The sequence below is a fragment of the Catharus ustulatus genome, chromosome 21 (assembly GCF_009819885.2).
Source record: "Catharus ustulatus isolate bCatUst1 chromosome 21, bCatUst1.pri.v2, whole genome shotgun sequence".
NCBI lineage: Eukaryota > Metazoa > Chordata > Aves > Passeriformes > Turdidae > Catharus > Catharus ustulatus.
In genome coordinates this window covers 9916603-9935958 of record NC_046241.1, presented here as the reverse complement: position 1 = coordinate 9935958, position 19356 = coordinate 9916603, and the positions used below count along the sequence as shown (strand labels likewise).

Here is a 19356-nt window from a genome sequence, read left to right as displayed (position 1 = left end):
AGGGGCAGTACAGGCAGCTCAGGGGTTAATGCGTGGGGAGAAGAGGCAACAGTTTTGAAGCCAAGGCCAAGATTCGAATGGAAGGTTTGTAGCACTGAGTAGTGCTCTGTGTTTGGGGCAAGAGTAAGGTGAATTGTTATGGAAGATCCAGTGCTACAGAGAGCATCTCCTGTGCTGCTGGGCTGATGGTTGGACTTGATAATCCTGCCGGTCTTTTTCAACCTTAGTGATGCTGTGAGTGTCCTGTTACGTGTTTTCTTCTGGTTTTTGTCTTAAAAGCTGACCAAAATGTCCTTAAAGCATCGAACACAAGCTGCATATTCAGCTTCCAGAGCTGACCTTGGGATCCTTCCCAGTGTACCAGGCAGGGCAGGCACTGGGAGCCCAGTAAGGCCTGAGCAGGGCAGAGTGGGACACTAGTGCAGGTGATTTGTGACTCGGGGGGTTGGGCTCTTGTTTCCATGCCCACACTTGTACTTTTTAGGTAGAACACTGTGTCTGTGTTGTCTTTGAGCTGTTTGGAGAATGAACACTACACAGTGTCATGGTGACTGTTCTGAACAGGTTCCTTGTCCAAGCAAGCAGCTCTTGGGGCTACCTTGGCAGGACCCAGAGAGTTCATGCAGGATTAGTACCTGTGCCCAGTGTTCCCAGCAGCCTGGGAGGGGTGCTGTGAGCACACAGGATGAGCCCAAGGGCTTCAAAAGCAAAGCTACACTTAGGAATGTTGTTCCTTAGGAGCTTTCCCACAGTCAGGAGCACCCATGATTTAGTACAATTAAACCAGCAAATAATAAGCTGCCAGAAACATCACTTGTTGGGAAAGGGAATCATTTCATTAGAAGCAAGTGATCCTGGCAGTTCTGTACAGCTCTCTAATTGTGTCTGGTATAATTAGAATGTCTTTTGTCAGCTTAGCTGGGTTTATGTTTTCTATGGCTTGTTTTTATTTACCAGCAAATAGGATATTTAATTCCATTTATGTACCAAAAGGTGTAAAGCTTAAGAAAATACAAAAGGCTCTTCCACATGTATCTTTGCTAGAGAGATTCAATCATGTTCTGCTCTTGATGCAAACTACAGAGAATCAGTGCTCTGGGGACTAATGTAAATAGCTGAGAAACAAATGGAAAATGCACCAATGTACTGAAGCAGCTTGTCTGACTGTAGAAAGGCTTCTCTGGGCTCTCCCTGGCTCCTTCTGACTCATGGTAAACTCTTGCAGGACACAGCATGGAAATTTCCATCTTATTTGCTGGTTTGAATCCTTTTGCTGTAAATGAACATGTTCATTTTCCCTAGTCACAGTCTGCACTTGGACACACAGAACAAACAACTCTGCTTTGTCGGGCAGTGCTCTCCTTCCAGGAGATTAAACGGCATTAAGAGGTCAGGGGGAAGATGGGGAGAACACCAGCCAGCTACATTCCAGGAATGCAGAGCTGGATCGCTGAGGCCAGAGGCAGCAGAGGGGGGATTATCTGCAGGGTAAAAGGATGAAGCAGGGAAGGGAGGAAGGCTCCTTTGCCAGACCCTGTGACTCCCTTCACACCCAGGTGCATCGGAACAATAGCAGATTCCTCTGGATCACAGCAGGCATTGTGTGGCACTGAGGTAGAAACCAAAGGGGAAAGGGGAAAACAAGTTCATTTGCTAATATTCGTGTAACTGTGTGCTCTGGCTGCAGAGCCAGCTCCTCCTCTGGCCACTCAGAGCTGGAGGACAATAGCAGGACCTTCATTAAGAAAATGAGCCTCCCTTCCACTCCTCCCCACAGATGAGCAATGTGGGTTCCCATTTCCTTTCTCTGGAGCCACATGGGGTTTCCTCCCTCTCTCCATTTGATTCTGTATGGATTTAGCAAAAGTATAAATTCTTTAAAATGATTTTGTCTTCAGAAAGCATATCTTCTGCCCTCATTTGTTCTTGCTCCTTTCTTTGCCTGTTCCTTTCAGGAAGGAATTCAGTGTTGCTCAGTAAAAGTCACCTCACAAAAAGACAAATGTCTTGGCCCAGGATCACTTGTCCATCTAACGCCTGCTTGAGACCACTCACATGTCCCATTGGATTCTCAGGGGCAGTGTTCTTAGTCTGAGGAGTAAAACCAATGTCAATGGACAAGACAATGATGTGTTGGACTGAAACTATGCTGTGTGGTGTGCAGGATTAGCAGCAGTGGCAGTCCATGGGGTGGGAGTTAGGGAATGCCTGCACCAGCCTGGTGCCATGGCATGCAGCAATTCATGCTTTGCACTGAGCTTGTGGCCCCAGTCTGCATGCAGCACATGTGTTCAGCCATGAACAAGCATGTTACAGACTGGTTTCAGTGTTTGCCAGCTGTCTCAGTGCTGGAAGCACTCCTCCCCAGGATGCTGGGCTCACTGTGCTGCCCTGTGTGTGAGGTGTCAGTGCTGCTGTGCCTGCCTGCGAGGGAGCGCTCAGAGCCGACCTGCCGGGGCTGTGACAGGCGACAGCAGCTCTAACGTGTGTGCACAGGCTCCTTGTTAGTCCTGTTCTGCTGAGGAACCCACAAATACCTCCTAGAGAGGATCTTGGGCCATCACTGCTGCCATCTGGAAGGTGCTTTATAAATAATACATACCTAGAAAATAAATACATCAGTACATGCAAGGCTACCCAAATCACCTAGACTGACAACTTGAGGAGAGCTCACAGTGTCTTATGGATGACTTGCTTCTCTATCAATGTAGATCAGCATCCAGAAGCTTCTTATGTATTACTTATGAAGTTGATATTTGCAGTTAGGCCACAACTGTCTGAATTGACCTCTGGGCCACTAGATTAAACCAGGAGATTAAAGGGAAATAGTATATGAAATGTAAAATTCTTCTAAATGCCGACCCCACTGTGACTGTTTGTTTGGCCAGGCATTTTTTAGGTTTGCCCCTCAGAGCTGGGCTGGTGAATGGCACATAAAACAGGCTGCAGAGAGAGGGGCTGTGTCCTTCTGTGGGTGTGTGGGGGACAGTGTTCCCCCAGTTATGCAGCCTGGCTTGGTGAATGATGAAGCTGAGTGAAGCAGAGACATTGCTGTTTATAGAACTCTGTAAATGAGAGACCATGTCTTTTTTCTTTTTTTTTTTCTGTGCAAGTATTCCACTTGCTAGAGAGGAATAGCTGTTAAGAGATAATAAGGGATATGTCCATTTTTCCAGCATTTTAAATCATGTAGGTTACATGATCCCTTTGATTTGAATTCCAGCATCAGGACCACAGAAATCCAACGTAAAGCTGGCAAAATGACCAGTTAAAAAAGAAAACGCACACAAACCACTGTGGCTTTTTTCTTTAAATTTGATATTGCATTGCTGGATTTTCTAGTATTTTAAGTGAAAAATATATGTAGTTAGTTCCATGTTGACAATGTCCTTGAGGATTTGACAGTGAGATTTTCCAGCAGTTGCTCTTCGTTAGAATCCTGGTGGTGTTTAATAAGGCAGCCAAACTGCTGGCACCTCGGGCTCGTGTTTGTTCTCCGAGGGCTCGGGGCTGCTGCAGTAAGCACATCGACCAGGGCTGATCATTACAAGGGCGTACGCCACCATGAATAAAAATGTCACACGTTCTCCCATCTCACAGTGGTACAAAATGTCAGTCCTGTCAAACAGACATTGCAAGTAGCACTGAGCAGTCAGTACAAATTGGGAAGCGGAATATTCCCCCAGCTTTCTGATATTCTTCATCTGAAGCAGAAGAAAAGCAGTTGTTAACCTATTAGCTGTGATTTTAAACTCTGCTGAGGTAGTAGATGGATAGGCTTTAACACATGGGGATAAATATATTCCTGGGGTCTGGGATTTTTGCAACATGTCTCTCCATCCATGTATGTTGAGGAATAGACAGAATGAAAACAAACCGCAGCAAAATGAGCCTCATTTTGGAAGAAGTCCTCTGGAAAAATGATCACCTCTGTGAGATTCTCTTTCACCCTCTTGTCTCTTTTACCTCTGTGAATAGTTGTACAAAAGCTCTCCTTGCTGGTTTGCTGTAATCCAGACAGGATTCTGTAATCCAGAAACTGCTCTGATGAGTTAAGGGAGTTTTCCTTCATGGCCCTGGCATTGTGCAGCAACGTCACAGAGAGCTGGGGTTCTGTTCTCCTTCTGGACAAATGAAGGTTGTGCTGCTTCAGGGTGAGGCCCATGGTGTGGTGCAGAGTCCTTAGGATGTGCTCCTTCCTAGTACCAGGAACATCCCTGTGTGTTCACAGTTACCCATCTAGGATGGAGGAGTGGATATTGTCAGTGCAGGATTCTGCTGTTACTGCAGGGTCCTGAAAAAAATGTGGTGCACAAAATTAAGTGCAGAGTGGTGCCAAAATACATCGAAGAAATAACAAGAAATTATACAAAGTCACCAGTGGTTGCCCGAGGGGACAAGGAGAACAGGTAAAAGGGCTGCAGTGTTCTGTGTCACAGTGAGTATTTCAAAGAAATGGGCTCAAAGTCCATTCTTTGTGTACAAATTTCTTTGGTTTTTCTGACACCTCAGAACAAAAAGCTGGTGTGTGTTTAGAGTATTGAATCATGCCAAATGAATCCCCTGCCCAAACAGTGGTGAGTGCTGGAGCAAATTGCCAAGGAAGGCCCAGCAAGGAGCAGGGATGGCAAAGCTCTGCAGGACCAGAGCAGAGCAGGTGGGAAAGGGACCAGCAGAGCCCTGGCCTGCTCCTGCTGATGTAGTCCCTGTGTGCAGCATCATCCTTCCTTATCCAGGGCCTCACTATATGGGAATGAAATGGAAACAATGTGTGAGGCTTTGAACCAGAATGGCTGTACATTGAGTTAAATGTTTTGTGTGCTGTAGGCACCTGTCTGCTGTTGGAGCTCAGTGTGCAGTGGCTCTCAGACTGTGCTCTGCAGCACCTGGGCTCTGTGCCAGGTAAATAAGAGGCTATTGACAGGATCTCCTTTGGAAAATGTCAGGAGTCCTCAAACCGCAGTGTCAGATGATACCAGTTTAATGGGTCAGGGGTGATTTACGTTTTATTGGAGGAACTGAGTGCAGGTATAGGTGGGAGGAGGTCAGTATTGATGTTCAGCTGCTCAGCAGACAAAGTGAGAATGGGGCACTGAACTAAATGGTCACAGTCCCAGGTTTTACTGACACCACCTTCTGTGGGACTTTGCTGTCCTGGAGCTGAGTTGTGATCAGAAGTTTTGGCAGGTCTTTAGGCACAGATACCATCGTGGTCCTCCTATGAACATCACAGAACAGCACGTGCTGTGTTGGCCATGGCTGTCTCAGGCTCCACAGAGAAAAATAGATCCATGTCATTCTCAAAATTCTTCCCTTTTCTTTTCTTGTAATTGCAGACAAAAGAAATAAAATACCATTCAGTTGTGCAGCCCAGGAGCTGACTGTTTAAGGCATGTGTTTTTAGAATAGCATCAGTTATCAGCAATAATAATCCACAGTGGTGTTCTTGTGGGTTTGGGATTTTGGCTTTAGGTATTGCTGCATTTTTGCCAGACTTGTTCTACCTTCCCAATCTACAAATGTGGCTTGAAGAATGAGGCATCCCTTAAAACATGGAGATTATTTTTATCACAGGACCCAGCAGACTTCTGTTGAAGTATTTCAGAGTGTAAATTAAAAATATATGCTGTAAAGCATACACTGTTCCTGTCATCCCAGTTTGTGAGCTGTACATATGGGAGCATGTAAAAAGCAGAGTGTGCTGTGCAGGGATCTGGGTGGATAATAAAACAGCTGCCTTGTAGATTCTGTCTGCTTTCTCCACTGAATCTTTTTAGGTACCAGACATTTTTCAGTGTTGTTATTTTCTCTCCTTTTTTTTTTTTTAATTGAGTGTTCAGTTGAGGTTCAGCCTGCTCTCCCAAAGTCAGCACTTCAGGTGTCCTGCAGCCTGGTGTGTGTGAGCCTGGCTTCACCCAGCACAAGGCATCTCTGTCCCATGGCTGATTGACTTTCAGGGATTTTCAAACCGGTCCTCAATTTCAGAAGGAAATAAGATATTCATCTAGAAGAGCTTTGCTTTGGAAATTATTGGAAACACCCTCACTGCTGATTGAGAAACACTTCTTTCTGCACATACTGGCACAGCAGCTCTCATCTGGCTGTGTTTCCTTTAAGCATTTCCTTCTGGTTGCACTTGTTGCTGCACATGAGCTAGCGCCTCTAATTTACTCACAAGGCTCTGTTTTGAATACCACTTTAAACAAATCTCAAAAGACACCCACAATTAGTTTGAGATAATATTCTGTTCACAAGCTGTTACCTCACAGACCAAAAATTATCCTCTGTAATGTTTTCTCTGGTATAAAACTCTAAATAGCTGTATTGTGAAAGTTCCTTGGGTATATTATAGCTACTTTATGACATGTGGGATCTATCATTTTAAAACAGTATTTTGATAGTGTAAAAGTGAATGTAAGATTTTTCTTTCTCCAGCATCTCATAGCTTTAAGTCACTTGTCTGATAATTAGTAAAGCAGTGCCAGATCTGCAGTCACAGAAATGGCTTTCTGCAAATTTTCTGTCTTGTTGCTTCAGAAGTATTTAGAACAAGACAATTAAGCAAATGTCCAGAGGAAAAAGGTAGGCTGGTAAACAGCTATTGGTGAGAAAGTGCTAATTTAGACATTTCTCCCCTTCACAGAAAAGCCATAGTACATGTATTTAGGACCATGCTTGGAATAGCAATTTAGCAGCTTTTAGCACTGCAGCCATGTGCTGCTTGGTGCCCATTCCTCCCTGCAGCCCAGGTAATTAAGTTGATATTCCAACACAGCTTCACCTGCTGACCTTTTAGAAACAATGTGTTTTGCTGCATTAACAAATTAACTTCAAATCGGTGGCTCTCCCAGCAAACACAGAGTTTGAACATGCTTACTTGTCCCCCTGTGGTGACAGGCAGGAGCACCAGTGCTGGCAGTGCAGCCCTGGGACAGCCCCTGCTCCCTGTCCTGCTCCTTGCTCCCTGTCCCTGCTCCCTGTCCCTGCTCCCTGTCCCTGCTCCCTGTCCCTGTTCCCTGTCCCTGCTCCCTGTCCCTGCTCCCTGTCCTGCCTCCCCTCAGCCTTGGCCTGGTCCTGCCTGTGTTCACAGCCCTGCTTTAAGCCAGGCTGTCCCTGCCCATCCTGCTGGCCTGGCCAGTCTGTCTCAGCCTGCTCTGAGGTCTCCTGGGGCTCAGCAGTGCCCAGGGTGCTGCAGCACACATGAACCTCCCAACAAACTCCATTGCTGGGAGCTCTGCAGTGTAACAGAAATCAGAATCAGTGCTGGCTTTGCCTGTGCTGTTACAAGCACTGAGGTCACAGTTCTGAGGGTTAACACAATGCCTGGTTAGAAGTCCAAGAGACAAAAAAGTTTCCACACCTTTAATCTTTTCATAGAACAGCATTTTTATGTGTCTTTATCGTGGAAACATATAGAACTATTCTTTGATCAGAGATGAAAGCTTAATCATATGTGATATTTAAATCTCAGCTGGAAAAAATAATCTAGTGACAGGATAAGGTTATGAAAGTATTGGCTCCTGCAAAGGAGTAGCTTATTGTAATATAAATATATAGAATATTTGTAGTATGTTCATTTCTCTTACACAGAACTGAAATGATGCTTGCACAAATAGTTTTGAATTCTAGGCCATCTTTAATATCTGACTTATAATTGTTGGTCACTTAGGAGTGAAATCCAGGACAGGATGTGAACATAAGCTCACCTTTAAGTGCATGAAAAGTGTAACTGAATTGAATTTTTCCCATGCTCTTACATGTCTGGTTTGAGGCCTTCTCTGTAAGTTTTCACATGCAGTGAAACCACTCAAGATTTTAGTGAAAGTGGTTTTGAGTATCCTGGTTTCCGTTTGCATAAAACTCTTGGACTTTGAGGTCTGAGGATCCACCCTGAACATGTTTGTAGTGTCAGTGGCTGCTGCTGGTGTGCAGTCCCTGCAGCTGGTGTGCAGTCCCTGCAGCTGGTATGCAGTCCCTGCAGCTGGTGTGCAGTCCCTGCAGCTGGTGTGCAGTCAGTGCTGCTGGTGTGCAGTCCCTGCAGCTGGTGTGCTGTCCCTGCAGCTGGTGTGCAGTCAGTGCTGCTGGTGTGCAGTCCCTGCTGCTGGTGTGCTGTCCCTGCTGCTGGTGTGCTGTCCCTGCTGCTGGTGTGCTGTCCCTGCAGCTGGTGTGCAGTCCCTGCAGCTGGTGTGCAGTCCCTGCTGCTGGTGTGCAGTCCCTGCTGCCTCAGGTGTGACAGGAGCTGAGCTCAGCCTGGCAGGGACACCTGTGCTGCGGGGCTGTCCTGGGCCATGGGTTGGGCACTGCTTTGGAAAAACAAAGAAAATTGGCATTTTGTGAGGTGAGTATGAAGGTAAATCACTGCTGTCACATGCTCATGCTGCTTTTGCCAGGACATCAGAGGTGTTTCCATGCAGGTGACTTTAATTTAGTCTCCACTTTGCTGCAGCAGCACAGACTCCGCCCGCCGCGCCCGCCGCCCCCAAAGATCCAGCGCTCCTCCAGGCCCGTGAGTAGCTGGGGATTGTCTCACTGGCACAGCTTAACACTGCCTGAGTTCTGCTCTTTGTAGCACTACTAAACCCTGGTAGTTTGGACTGTGAAACTCTGCACAGAAGCCATGTGTGAATTATGCTCCTAAACTGCCTTCTCTCTGCTGCGGCACAGCCCTGGGACCCGCGGTTGTTCTGCTTTTCTCTGGCGAGCCCTGCAGCTCTCGGGCAGCTCTGCAGGTAACTGGGGCTGCTCTGGCCACGGCTGGTTTGACTTTTGCAGTGATTTCTTACACACAAAGCCCTGCTGGACTGGCTGGCAGAAGTTTTTAGCCAGTGAGCTTTTGAAGACTTGCACTGAACTCAAATGTGAAAGGAAGCAGAAGTCTGAAGAGAAAATATTTATTCTCTGCAAGTTATGCTTGTGATTAATTTGGGATGCCTAATTCTTCTCCATGTGTGAATAGACTTGAGGGAAGCGAGGTCGATCTTTGGCAGCAGAACACTGGTACCCCCTTAGGGGTGACAATTCCATGGTGTAAAAGAAGGCCCAGCAGGCTGGCCAGAGGAAGGAGCTCTTCCATGGAAGAACTGCACAGAAATTACTGGCAGTGCAGTGCCTGGATGTGTTAGGTAGGGATACCTCATCTCAGCAGTTTTTCCCAAAACACTCAGGACAGTTTTACCTGTGGTCTATGCAGGATGGCATTCAGACTGGACACCCTGCTGGCTCTGCACCAGATGTTTTTTTTTTTTTAAAGGCACAGGCAAGAAGTATCAATTTAGGAGGGGTGTTAGGTTTTGGCACAGCATTGGAAGATATTTGTGTGTATTCAGGACATCAGCTTTATGAATATAGTTTCCCCCAAATCATCTTACTTCTTGCTTCCTTATCCATACACATACATGCACAAGAAAGAGAGAGATGCAAGTTTTCAAATCTGATCTTGCTAAAACTTGTTAAAATGTGTTTTGGATGAGCAGGTAACTGGTTAACAAGTGCAACTGGGTGTGTGTTTTAACTTCTGATCTCTGGTGCATGTTCTTGTGTGACATTTCAGTGGCATGTGGTTCTTCTCCTCCCTCTTTTTAACTCTGGGTGTTTAGCTTAACAGAGTCATTTTTGTAGATTTTTCTCCTGAAGATTTCTGTTTTCTGTGTTTAAAAAGTGGCATTGAGTATGATTTTGTGTGTTCTCTTAAATACAGTGGGCATGGGGGACCCTGCCAGATGTGTTTCACTAGGATCAGACTTTCCATGTTCTGTGGGGGTCCTGTTGTGCTCCCTTGCCCTCGTGTTCCACGTTTGGCAGGTGTAAGGGGGCATGTTGTGATTCCTCTGTACCAAAGTTGCTGACCTGTATTGTTCAAATGGAGTCATTTATTATGTGGAAGTCTTAAAACTGTTTAATCTGCCAGCTGTAGGGTATTAATAGTACTCACTGTAACATGGTTGGTTCCACTGTCTTTGCTCCCAATGTGATTGATAAAAGGTTGGAAATGTAATAATGAAAGCTCCTGTTGCATTCCTCTGGCTGTGTCAGTAAGTGGAACAGAAAGACTTCATTCATCAAGGGGAAATTCAAGATAAATGTAAATTATTATAATCAATCCCAAAAATATGCCTGTATCAAATATACTTAAATTTGTTGTTGTTCAGAACTGTTATTTGGCTTTTAGTAGTTGCAACACATTTCTGTATGTGTAAATAATACTTTTTGCAGGCTGCTTTTTCTCTCTCAGGCTTGGCAGCTCCTACAGAGGTGGGTATCAGCAAGTGATTTATCCTGGCCTTGTACACAAGCACTGAAGGGGGAGACCAGGTCCCTCTGCTGCTGCAGCCAGGGCCACATAATACCAGAATTCCTGAGAAATACTCTGTGCTGCAGGGAGGAATACATGGGCACTATGCTTGCAATATGAGTAATTGCTGATAATAAAGCCAAAAACACAGACCAAAGAAAGGTTGAGGAAGCAGAACAGAGATGTTCTTTGCATTCTACTGCTTTGGAAATAAGTGGTGGTGGTATTATGAAAGAGAGAGGGTTGTTGCTTCTAATTAATGGAGGTCTGTTTGGATTAACAGTAGTTGTTTGGAAACTTTATTCAATTAGAAAAAGTTAAAATACAATAATTATGCATTAAGTTGATGGAGACAGTAATAAGCACATTCAACCCTTCTGTCCTGGAAGTTTACCTATTTCCTTTTGACTGTGTGCTCACATAATTGGATTTCTTTGATACTTTTGCGTTTGATAAGCATTTAACCTTGCCTCTGTGGCTGTGTGAGACTCAAAATCCAGCAAGGAATTGCCTTGATTCCTGGCTTTTCCCTGCAGTTCCCAGGAACAATGCTCTAAATCCTGCTCAGCTTTGTCACCTTGCAGCACTGTGGACTGGGGCCCCTGGAGCCAGCCCAAACTCTCACCTCTCTGCCTGCTGGGCAGCACAGGCACCCGAGAGGTGAAAGTGTTCCCAGCACGCTGACAGGCCAGCTTTACACATCAGCTCCCAGCTCCCATTTAATTAAGCAGCTTGCTTTCTTCCTCTCTGTGCCTCTCTCCTTGGCTCTCCTCTCCCCGTTGCTCCTGCCTGTCGCCCCCCTCTCCCTCTCTGCTGTGTGCTCTCTCCCTGTTTTATCAGCCCTAATGAAGCAGTATTCTTCATCGATCCTGCTGATTGCCAGCCCATTCCTTTTGTTTGTTGGCACCGAGCCATTCTGCTGCGCTCTGACAGCTCAGCTCCTCTAATTAGCTCTGTTGTTCTTTTCCCCATGTTTCACCACGTTGCAAGTTCAGTTGAAGTTGCCACAAACTTAATCCTTCCATTCCTGCCATAAATTCACATTCTTAAGCTGTCTTTATTGTAGAGAGGAGCAGCCTTGTGTGGGGACTGATCTCCAAGACCTTAACATCTGACCTTTTCATAAGCCCTTTTTCCTAAGAAATAGTGGCAATACAACTCTGAATTTCTTCATCATATCTGCTGTGCACTGTTTCCTTTGAAATGAAAATTCAGTGCAATAATGCTGCTGCTATTTTCTGCATACTGGTGTGTAGGGCAGAAGCACTACACACAATTTGGTGGCTTTCTCCTGGCAGGAAAATTTGAGGTTTATGTACTTGGGAAGAAAAATTTAAAAAAACAAAACCAAAACAAACCTGGAAATCCCCCCTCCCCCAACAAATTATATTTTTTAAAAACTTCCTTAGTCACTCCAGAGCATTCAGGCTGTAGGCCATGAACAGCTCCTTTCCCTTGTGCCTCTTAGGGGAGTACAAGCTCTGGGAGGTCAGGAGCTGAGTTGTATTCCCAGCTTTATTTGGGTGTTTGGGCATTTCTGTTGAGATTAGCGTTGAGCTGGGCCAACAGATCTGACCCTTTTTCAGGTAGAGTTGTACTTTGTTAACAAAACCATGAATCTGGTGTGTACAGTGTGCCCTGATGCTGCAAATTCCCTCATTTGACTCACAGAGATAAGTTCAGCACAGGATTCCCCAGCTGTGTTTGCTTGTGGGGATCCTGGTCAGAAATTAAGCTGAATTTCCATACATTAGAAGGTGATGGATATGGATATGAGATTGGATTGGGGGCAATATCATCCTGCACAGAAAAGCTTTGGATTTTACTGCAGACAACAGAAGTCTGACTTAATACCAGGAGTGATAATGACAGTATGGCCAGCGAGGGTTTGTGTTCAGCAGCTGGAAGGAAGCAAATTTTTAATGAAGAATGAGCTGAGATTTAAAACATTTCTCCTAAGTACACATTTTCCAGTGCTCCCTTGCACAGAAATGCTCACCTGAGAGGTTGGGTTCCTGGAGCAAGTGGCCAGGAGGGTCATGGTGTGAGAGCTGAGCCCAGTGCCCAGTGCAGTGTCCAGAGCACATGGACACACATGGACATCCCCAGCTCTGCTCTCACCACTGACTGCACAGGGCAAGCTCACTCCTAGGGAACCTTTCCTCTGAAATTCAACCTGTACTAAACAGCACAGAGCCAACAGCAAACAGCTGGTGACAAGCATGTATGTTTACTTTGTGGGGCCATGTGGTTCATATTCATCCTTAAATTCATTTATGTATCCACATTCATGTGTAACGTTGTGGCACAAAAGACAAAGCAAGGCCCACTGAGTCCCTGTGGGATACTGGAGGTTCTCCTTTGTTGCCTGTCTGCTGTTGGGTCAGGGCAGTGTTTGATGAGATGTCTCTGTGCATGTCACAGGTTCGCCCCCCAAGACCTCATGTGGTTAAGAGGCCCAAGAGCAACATTGGTGTGGAGGGCCGGAGGACCTCAGTTCCCAGCCCAGAACAGTAAGTACTGTGCTGCTCTGCTTCTCTCTGCTTGCCTCAGACAGCATGCTCAGAGCTGGGGCTCACCAGAGGAGACACTGAAAATGCTGTGGATCAGAGTTCGTTTTTAACTAAGAAAAATAGTGATTTTTTTTTTTGAAACATTTTAGAGGAAGTGTGAAAAAGCAAGTAACCAAAGTTTGCCTATAGAAAAATTGTGGTTTGCCAAGTTATGCACACTCTGATCAGCCTGTTCGGTGAAAATGTTCAGGTTTTGGAGGTTTTTTCGTTTCTTTGTTGTTTTGTTTTGCACTTTTCTTTTGAGGAAATTGTCAGCTCCAGCCCTGCAGATGCAGTGTTCTTGCCAGGCTGTAGCTGGAGGGTGCAGAACTGTTTATTTGACAGTGATGGCAGGAGGGGCTGTGTCTAACTCTGCATTAACAGGACCGTGGTGTCTGTGAGCTCTGTGCTGAGGGCTTGTAGGGCCTCACTGTGCACAGTGCCAGCACATTTATGTCCCCTTTAGCTGTGGCTGTGAAGGGGGAATGTTCCAAATCCTCTGTGCTGCCACAGCCCACTGCTCCTGGACAAAAGGTGTTGGTTTCCAGTGTCTCTGGTGCATTCCAGTACAGGCACGTTCTGGTACCTCAGGGAGGCTTCTCCAGGCACTTGCACTATCCAGGGATTTTTGCAAAATCAGGGAGTGTGTGTTGCAGATTCCTGACAGTGCCAGAGTGCAGTTGGCAGTGGGCCCTCAGGGGTGGCCCTGACCAGGGAATGGAAGTTCTGAGGTGTGGATGTTTTGAACTGTGCATGTTCTGAGGTGTGCATGTTCTGAGGTGTGCATGTTCTGAGGTGTGCATGTTCTGAGCTGTGGATGTTCTGAGCTATGGATGTTCTGAGCTGTGGATGTTCTGAGGTGTGCATGTTTTGAGCTGTGGATGTTCTGAACTGTGGATGTTTTGAACTGTGGATGTTCTGAGCTATCAGTGTATTGAACTGGGGATGTTCTGAACTTGCCAGCACAGCCCAAACACTGGAGTGGCATCAGTGCATGGCTAGCTCTTCCCAGCCACACCAGGGTAGGGGCATACTCTGGCTTTGGCCTAAACTGAACGGTGATTCCTCCCTTGTACACGAGTATTTGTCCATTTTACAGTGGAATTTGGTTGCCCTCTTGTGGAGCAGATGCAGCTCCTGCAAAGGGCCATGCTGGCCCTGCACAGAGGTTGTGAGGATTTTTAAACTAAAAGCATTTTCTTATTATTTAATCTGATGTCTCACTGCATTTAGGTGGAGGATAATTGAATCAATGTAACATTTATGTTTGTTCCTATGGAGCATTCTGCATGTTTGGGTTCAAAAGCTGCTGACATCCCAGTGTTGCTCACTCTAACATGTACCTTCAATTCCTGCCACTATCAGACCTCAGATAAACATAAACATGAATGGTAAACATTGTACCAATGCTGGAAATATATTGTATTTGGGTCTAGTTTATTGCTGCTAGTTTTAGTGAGTCTTTACAGCTCAGCTGCTTTCACAAAATACTGAATTTTCATGATGTTTCCTGCAAACTTTCTTTTCTTCTTCAATAAGAAGTGATGTTTGTATAAGTGTTCTGAAACAGAAGCAAGAGAGGTGTTGTCTCTAAAAAACTCACACTGTTTTCTTTCTCTTGGATAATACTAGAATCAGTGAAAACACCATAAAATATCTTTTCCCTTGTTTTACCTGGTGGCATTGGTGGTTAGGAAATTTATGAGCAGTGACTGCAGAGAGCACCCAAGGTCCTGGCTGGTGGCTCTTGCTAAAGCAGGGAGTTCCAGGAGCTGGGGAGCTGGCACAGCAGCTCTGCATTGCCCTGTGGGATGGGACAGGGGAAATCCCAGCTGTGTCCTGGCTCTCAGGGCTGTCACCTGGCTCTCAGGGCTGTGTCCTGGCTCTCAGGGCTGTGTCCTGGCTCTCAGGGCTGTCACCTGGCTCTCAGGGCCCCTCAGGCACTTGGGGCTGGGGAGCTCTGGCACTGAGTGTGCAGGATGTGCAGAAGGAATTCCAGGGTAGCTCTGTGCTGTGTTCACATGAGGAGTTGCCAGGTAATCCCCTCGGTCCCAGGCCTCTATCTCTTAGCAGCAGGAAAGATCCTGTGCATCCAAATCCCTCATTCTCTGCATTTTACTGGCTAAGAGGGACAAATTCTTTAATTCCCTAGAGCTCTTGTGTAGCTGTTCTTTAAAAAACTATACCAGTAAAAAAAATTGTTCCTCAAATCTGCAGAGCCATTTTAAGGAGAATAATGACAAGTCCATACACCCCTTTGTACCATAATCTTAATATTCAGGAAAAAGCAATACCAACATAAAATATACATATTTAATTTTTTTTATAACCAGAACATCCTTTAAAATTATTACAAAATTCTCCTTACTAATTCCCATATCCTGCACTCCTTTTCTGTATATATATATATTTTTTTTTTTTTTTTTAATCTCAAGTATATTTAGGTGTCAATTAAATTTGAAATATCTACATTTGTCAGCATTTCATTTTTGGCCAGCGTGATGTGCTGCTGATTTGTCCATGCATCCTGACACATGAAAAAAGCTCCCGAGATGCAGATCTTCCTCATTAAAACAGAGCCCCCGCTCCGCGCTGCTGCCGGCGCCGTGGAGCGCGTCCGGTCCGCGCCGGGGCTGCCGCGGTATTTACCGGGAATTTACCGGGCATTTACTGAGCATTTACCGAGCATTTACCGGGCATTTACCGGAGAGGGAGCGGGGCTGGCACAGCCGGGCACGCAGCAGCTCCGGGGCTCACACGCCATTTACCGAGCATTTACCGGGCATTTACCGGGATTTAGCAGAGAGGGAGCGGGGCTGGCACAGCGGGGCACGGGGCACGGAGCAGCTCCGGGGCTCACACAGCATTTACCGGGCATTTACCGAGCATTTACCGGGTTTGCAGGAGCGGGAGCAGCCTGGCAGCCCCGGGGCTGCAGTGGTCTCTCCTCCTTCCCCTGGGTACCTGTTACAGAAGGAGAGGGGAAGGAAAGCAGTGCGTGCCTTTGACTGGGATAATGCAGAATGTGATTTACCATGGGCTGCAGCCACTGGCACCGTTAGAGACTTTGTGTGAATTAGCTGTGACCCGGCTGTCAGTGAACATTCATTGGCAGTGGCAGCTCGGGCCCTCTTGGGCTGTTGGTTGCAGTGTCCAACTTCTCTTTTCCTGCCCTAATCTTTAGGAACTGATTCTCAGCTAACTGCTGAGGGAAGGAACATATATACCTTATTTACAAACTGCATTTCATACCAATCCTTGGACAGCTTAGGTTTTTCTCTAGAGTGAAGCAGTTTCAAATGTGAACAATAGATACAAGTAGGAGCTGGTGCCCTGGAGTCAGCTCCTCTTGTGCATCAGACTGAATATCTGTAAAGCAGAAAGGGGGATCTAATGTTTGTCAGAGCTCAGAGCCTGAGGAGCAGAGCTGGCTGAAGAACAGAGAGGTGCCCAGCTCTGTAGGGAATGTGGTGGGGAAGGAAGGTTTCTATATTGTCCCCTGCACTGTGGTGAGGCTGTGGGCTGCAGTCCCTTCCCCTGGGCACCCCAGAGCCCCCTGTCCTTAGCAGAGGGGCTGTGCCTGGGCAGCAGAGCTCAGCATTCCCTGCCAAGCTCTCTGCTGTGCACTCAGGGGGTCAGGATGATCTGGCTCTCCAGAGCCCCTGGTTTCTCTCCTCAGGAGCTGGCACTGACCACTCAATAACTTCCTTTTCTCTTCCTGTTCCCCAGCCTCGTAAAGCCCATGCGACACTATACAGTCTTCCTCTCTGAGGACTCCTCTGATGATGAATTTCAGCAGGAAGAGGATCCTGTCTCTGGCTTCTCTGAAAACTTTTTCTTCTCTGCTCCTTTTGAATGGTCTATCCTTTACTCTTTTGCTGTGTTCATGCCAGCTTTGAACAGTGGGGTTTGCATTGCTCAGGGCACCTGCTCCTGTACTGGGATTTTAGAAATGCTCCTGGGGTCTCTGTACAGTGCTTGATGAATGACCAACATTTCTCCTGCTTGTTTGTCTTGATGTTGAGCAGCATGATAAAGCATCCTCCTGCATGAAACACTGCAGAACACACAGCTTATGGGCTTCCATCAACTCAAGCTCTGTGGGATGTCACCTTTCCATTTGTCCTTTGTTCCAACATGCTGCTTGTGCTCCTGTCCAAACCTTTCACCATTCGTTCTTGTGTGGTGCTACTGTGCTTTTGGGTTGTCCTGTGAGCCTCATTCCAGTGCAGTTATCAGCCTTTTCCAGTGTCACCTGTTTGATCCCAGCCTCTGGTCTGTCACATATCACATCCCTGCAGGTGTCCTCTGAGGGCATTGAGTGCAATCTGACAGTTACACAAGAAGCAGGAAGTTTGTTTGGTTTATTTGTATCCAGCTTTTGAATTTGTAACTTGTACATTCCCAAACTGTAACTCAGCCTTGAAGACAGTGCTGAGCAGCTGGGCCAGAACTGCTCACTGATGTGGCTGGAGGCTCCATCCCTGCCCAGGGTGCCTGTGTGAGGTGAGGGGAGCCCTGCCAGCTGTGGGTTCAGCTGCACTAAATCCCTCTTGCTGCCTATTTGAATATCCCAATCCCAGCAGGCAGCTCTGAGCTGAGCCCTCACTGAATGTCAGCAGAGGATTTGTTATTTCCTAACCTCGCCTGCTTGAGGATTTCTAGAGGATGAAAGGGAGATAAATTGCAGGGGGTTGCACTCATTCTTTTAACAAATGCAGTCACTGGTTTGACCAGAAGCTGTAGGAAGAGGGGCCAGGGTACTGTGAGCTGCTGCTTCAGAAATCCACATGATGCCACATGCAGGCAGTTGAGGAGCTGGGAGGTGGATGCTGCCCAGTCACAGCTGAGCAGCTGAAGCCTGGCAGCCACAGCTGGCTCAGGCCAGGCTGGAGAAGGAGGCTGCCAGTGGGACAGAGTCTGCAATTGCTCAAATCCACTGTGTGCTGCAGACACAGGTTTGGAGGCTGCCAGGGAAGGGATCTGACTGCAGGCAGGTGGGGTGGGGTGGGGAGGAGCAGTAGGGAAGGGCCAGAAAGTGTTCCCACATCGTGTTTGGGGTGAGGAGACCAGTTTTGTTTGCAGCGTATCCCCTGCAGTATGACCCAGAGTGATGTGAGATGAAGACACCAAGGTTTGTGAACTCCCTGCCCCAAGGCCATGTGCTGTCTCTGTGCCCTGTACCTGCAGTGTCCCTGTCCTGGTGTGGGCCCAGTGCCTGCCCTGTGTGTGCTGGGCTATCCAAATTTGCATAATATAGATGTATTATGATAAAATATGGAAAGGGGAGGAGGGTTCTTCCATAGGATGTGTTTTTGCAGGTCTCACAAATATTTTCTTTTAATTGAAAGCTTGTTTAAATGCCACAGTAGAACTGGCTGCCAGTCAAGTGCCAATCCCCACAGCCATGTGTGGCACTCGTTGTTATTAATTGGATGCACATTGTGCTGCTGTTCTCTGTACACACACCAAAATGCAAATGTGCTGCTTCTGTTTTTTGCTGAGGTATGTGCAAGAGAAGCATCCTGCTAACTCAGCCTCGGCTGGTAATGTAAAGGAGGTGTCTCCATAATGGATTGTGGTGTTTCTTGATAAGATGACACCAATGAAATCATTGGAACCTGCACAGTGTTCCCAATTACTGCAGGAAAACCCTGAGTTATGTTGTGTGCTGAGTTAGCTCAAAGCCCGAGGATGTCAGAGCCTGCAAACACGGGGTGCAGAGGCCATGCCCAGCTCAGTCAGCATGGGGAGCTGGTGTCCCATTGTCCCTGCTCTCAGAGCTCCCTCCTCAGCCTGGCTGTGTCTGCATGACCACAGCTTTCCTCTGAGCACTGCCCATTCAGCTCTTGCCCTTCTGAGCACCCTCGGGTGCCCTCTGCACGTCCCCCTGCCCTCAGGCTCTGCTCACAGCCTGCTCTGCACAGGGGGCTCTCTGAGCTGTATTTGCCACTGGGGAGTTCTTTGTAACTCCTCTGGCTCCTTAGGAAATGGTGTTCCAAAGAATTAGAAGTGTGGTCATGTGCAGTGTGAATTTTGGTTGTGTGGCAGGCCTCAGCCGTACCGGGCCCTGAAGGAGTCAGACAGCGCCGATGGAGAGGACGTGGGCAGCCCCGAGAAAGCCGGAGAGCCGCTGCCCCCGAGCCCTCTGCTCTCCAGCAAGGCCTCAGCAGTCAATCTCCTGGAAGACATCTTCCCCAGCCTGGAAGTAGAAGCGCAGCCCCAGCCCCTGAGCCAGGCCAAGAGCCTGGAGGACCTGCGGACACCCAAGGAGGAGGCGGAGCAGCGCTGCTCCTTTGAATACCAGGTCAGGGCTCCCTGTGCCCTGGGGGTGGCACTGGGCTCATTCTGAGGAACTTGTTCATATCTTGGGTAGATTCTAATAATAATCATCGTTGTCATCATCATCATCTGTTTTCCAGATTATGCTTTTTGCTTATGTGTTTCAAAATTAATTTCTGAATTAAGATATGGCATAAATGGGCCTCAGTTATGAGTAACTGTTTTCTCTGA

General features: G+C 47.0%; 1 protein-coding gene across 2 annotated transcripts in view; it reads left to right on the top strand.

Moving 5' to 3' along the window:
- Positions 1–19356, top strand: part of DENND1A (DENN domain containing 1A) — a 150095-nt gene that overhangs the window by 127228 nt on the left and 3511 nt on the right. Inside the window, exons 20-22 of one of the 2 annotated variants that reach the window (XM_033077211.2) lie at positions 12716–12804; positions 16573–16701; positions 18895–19150. In XM_033077211.2, coding sequence (XP_032933102.1) covers positions 12716–12804; positions 16573–16701; positions 18895–19150 — 474 coding nt within the window. The remainder of the gene's footprint in view (positions 1–12715; positions 12805–16572; positions 16702–18894; positions 19151–19356) is intronic. The other variant, XM_033077212.2, reaches the window with a different exon arrangement.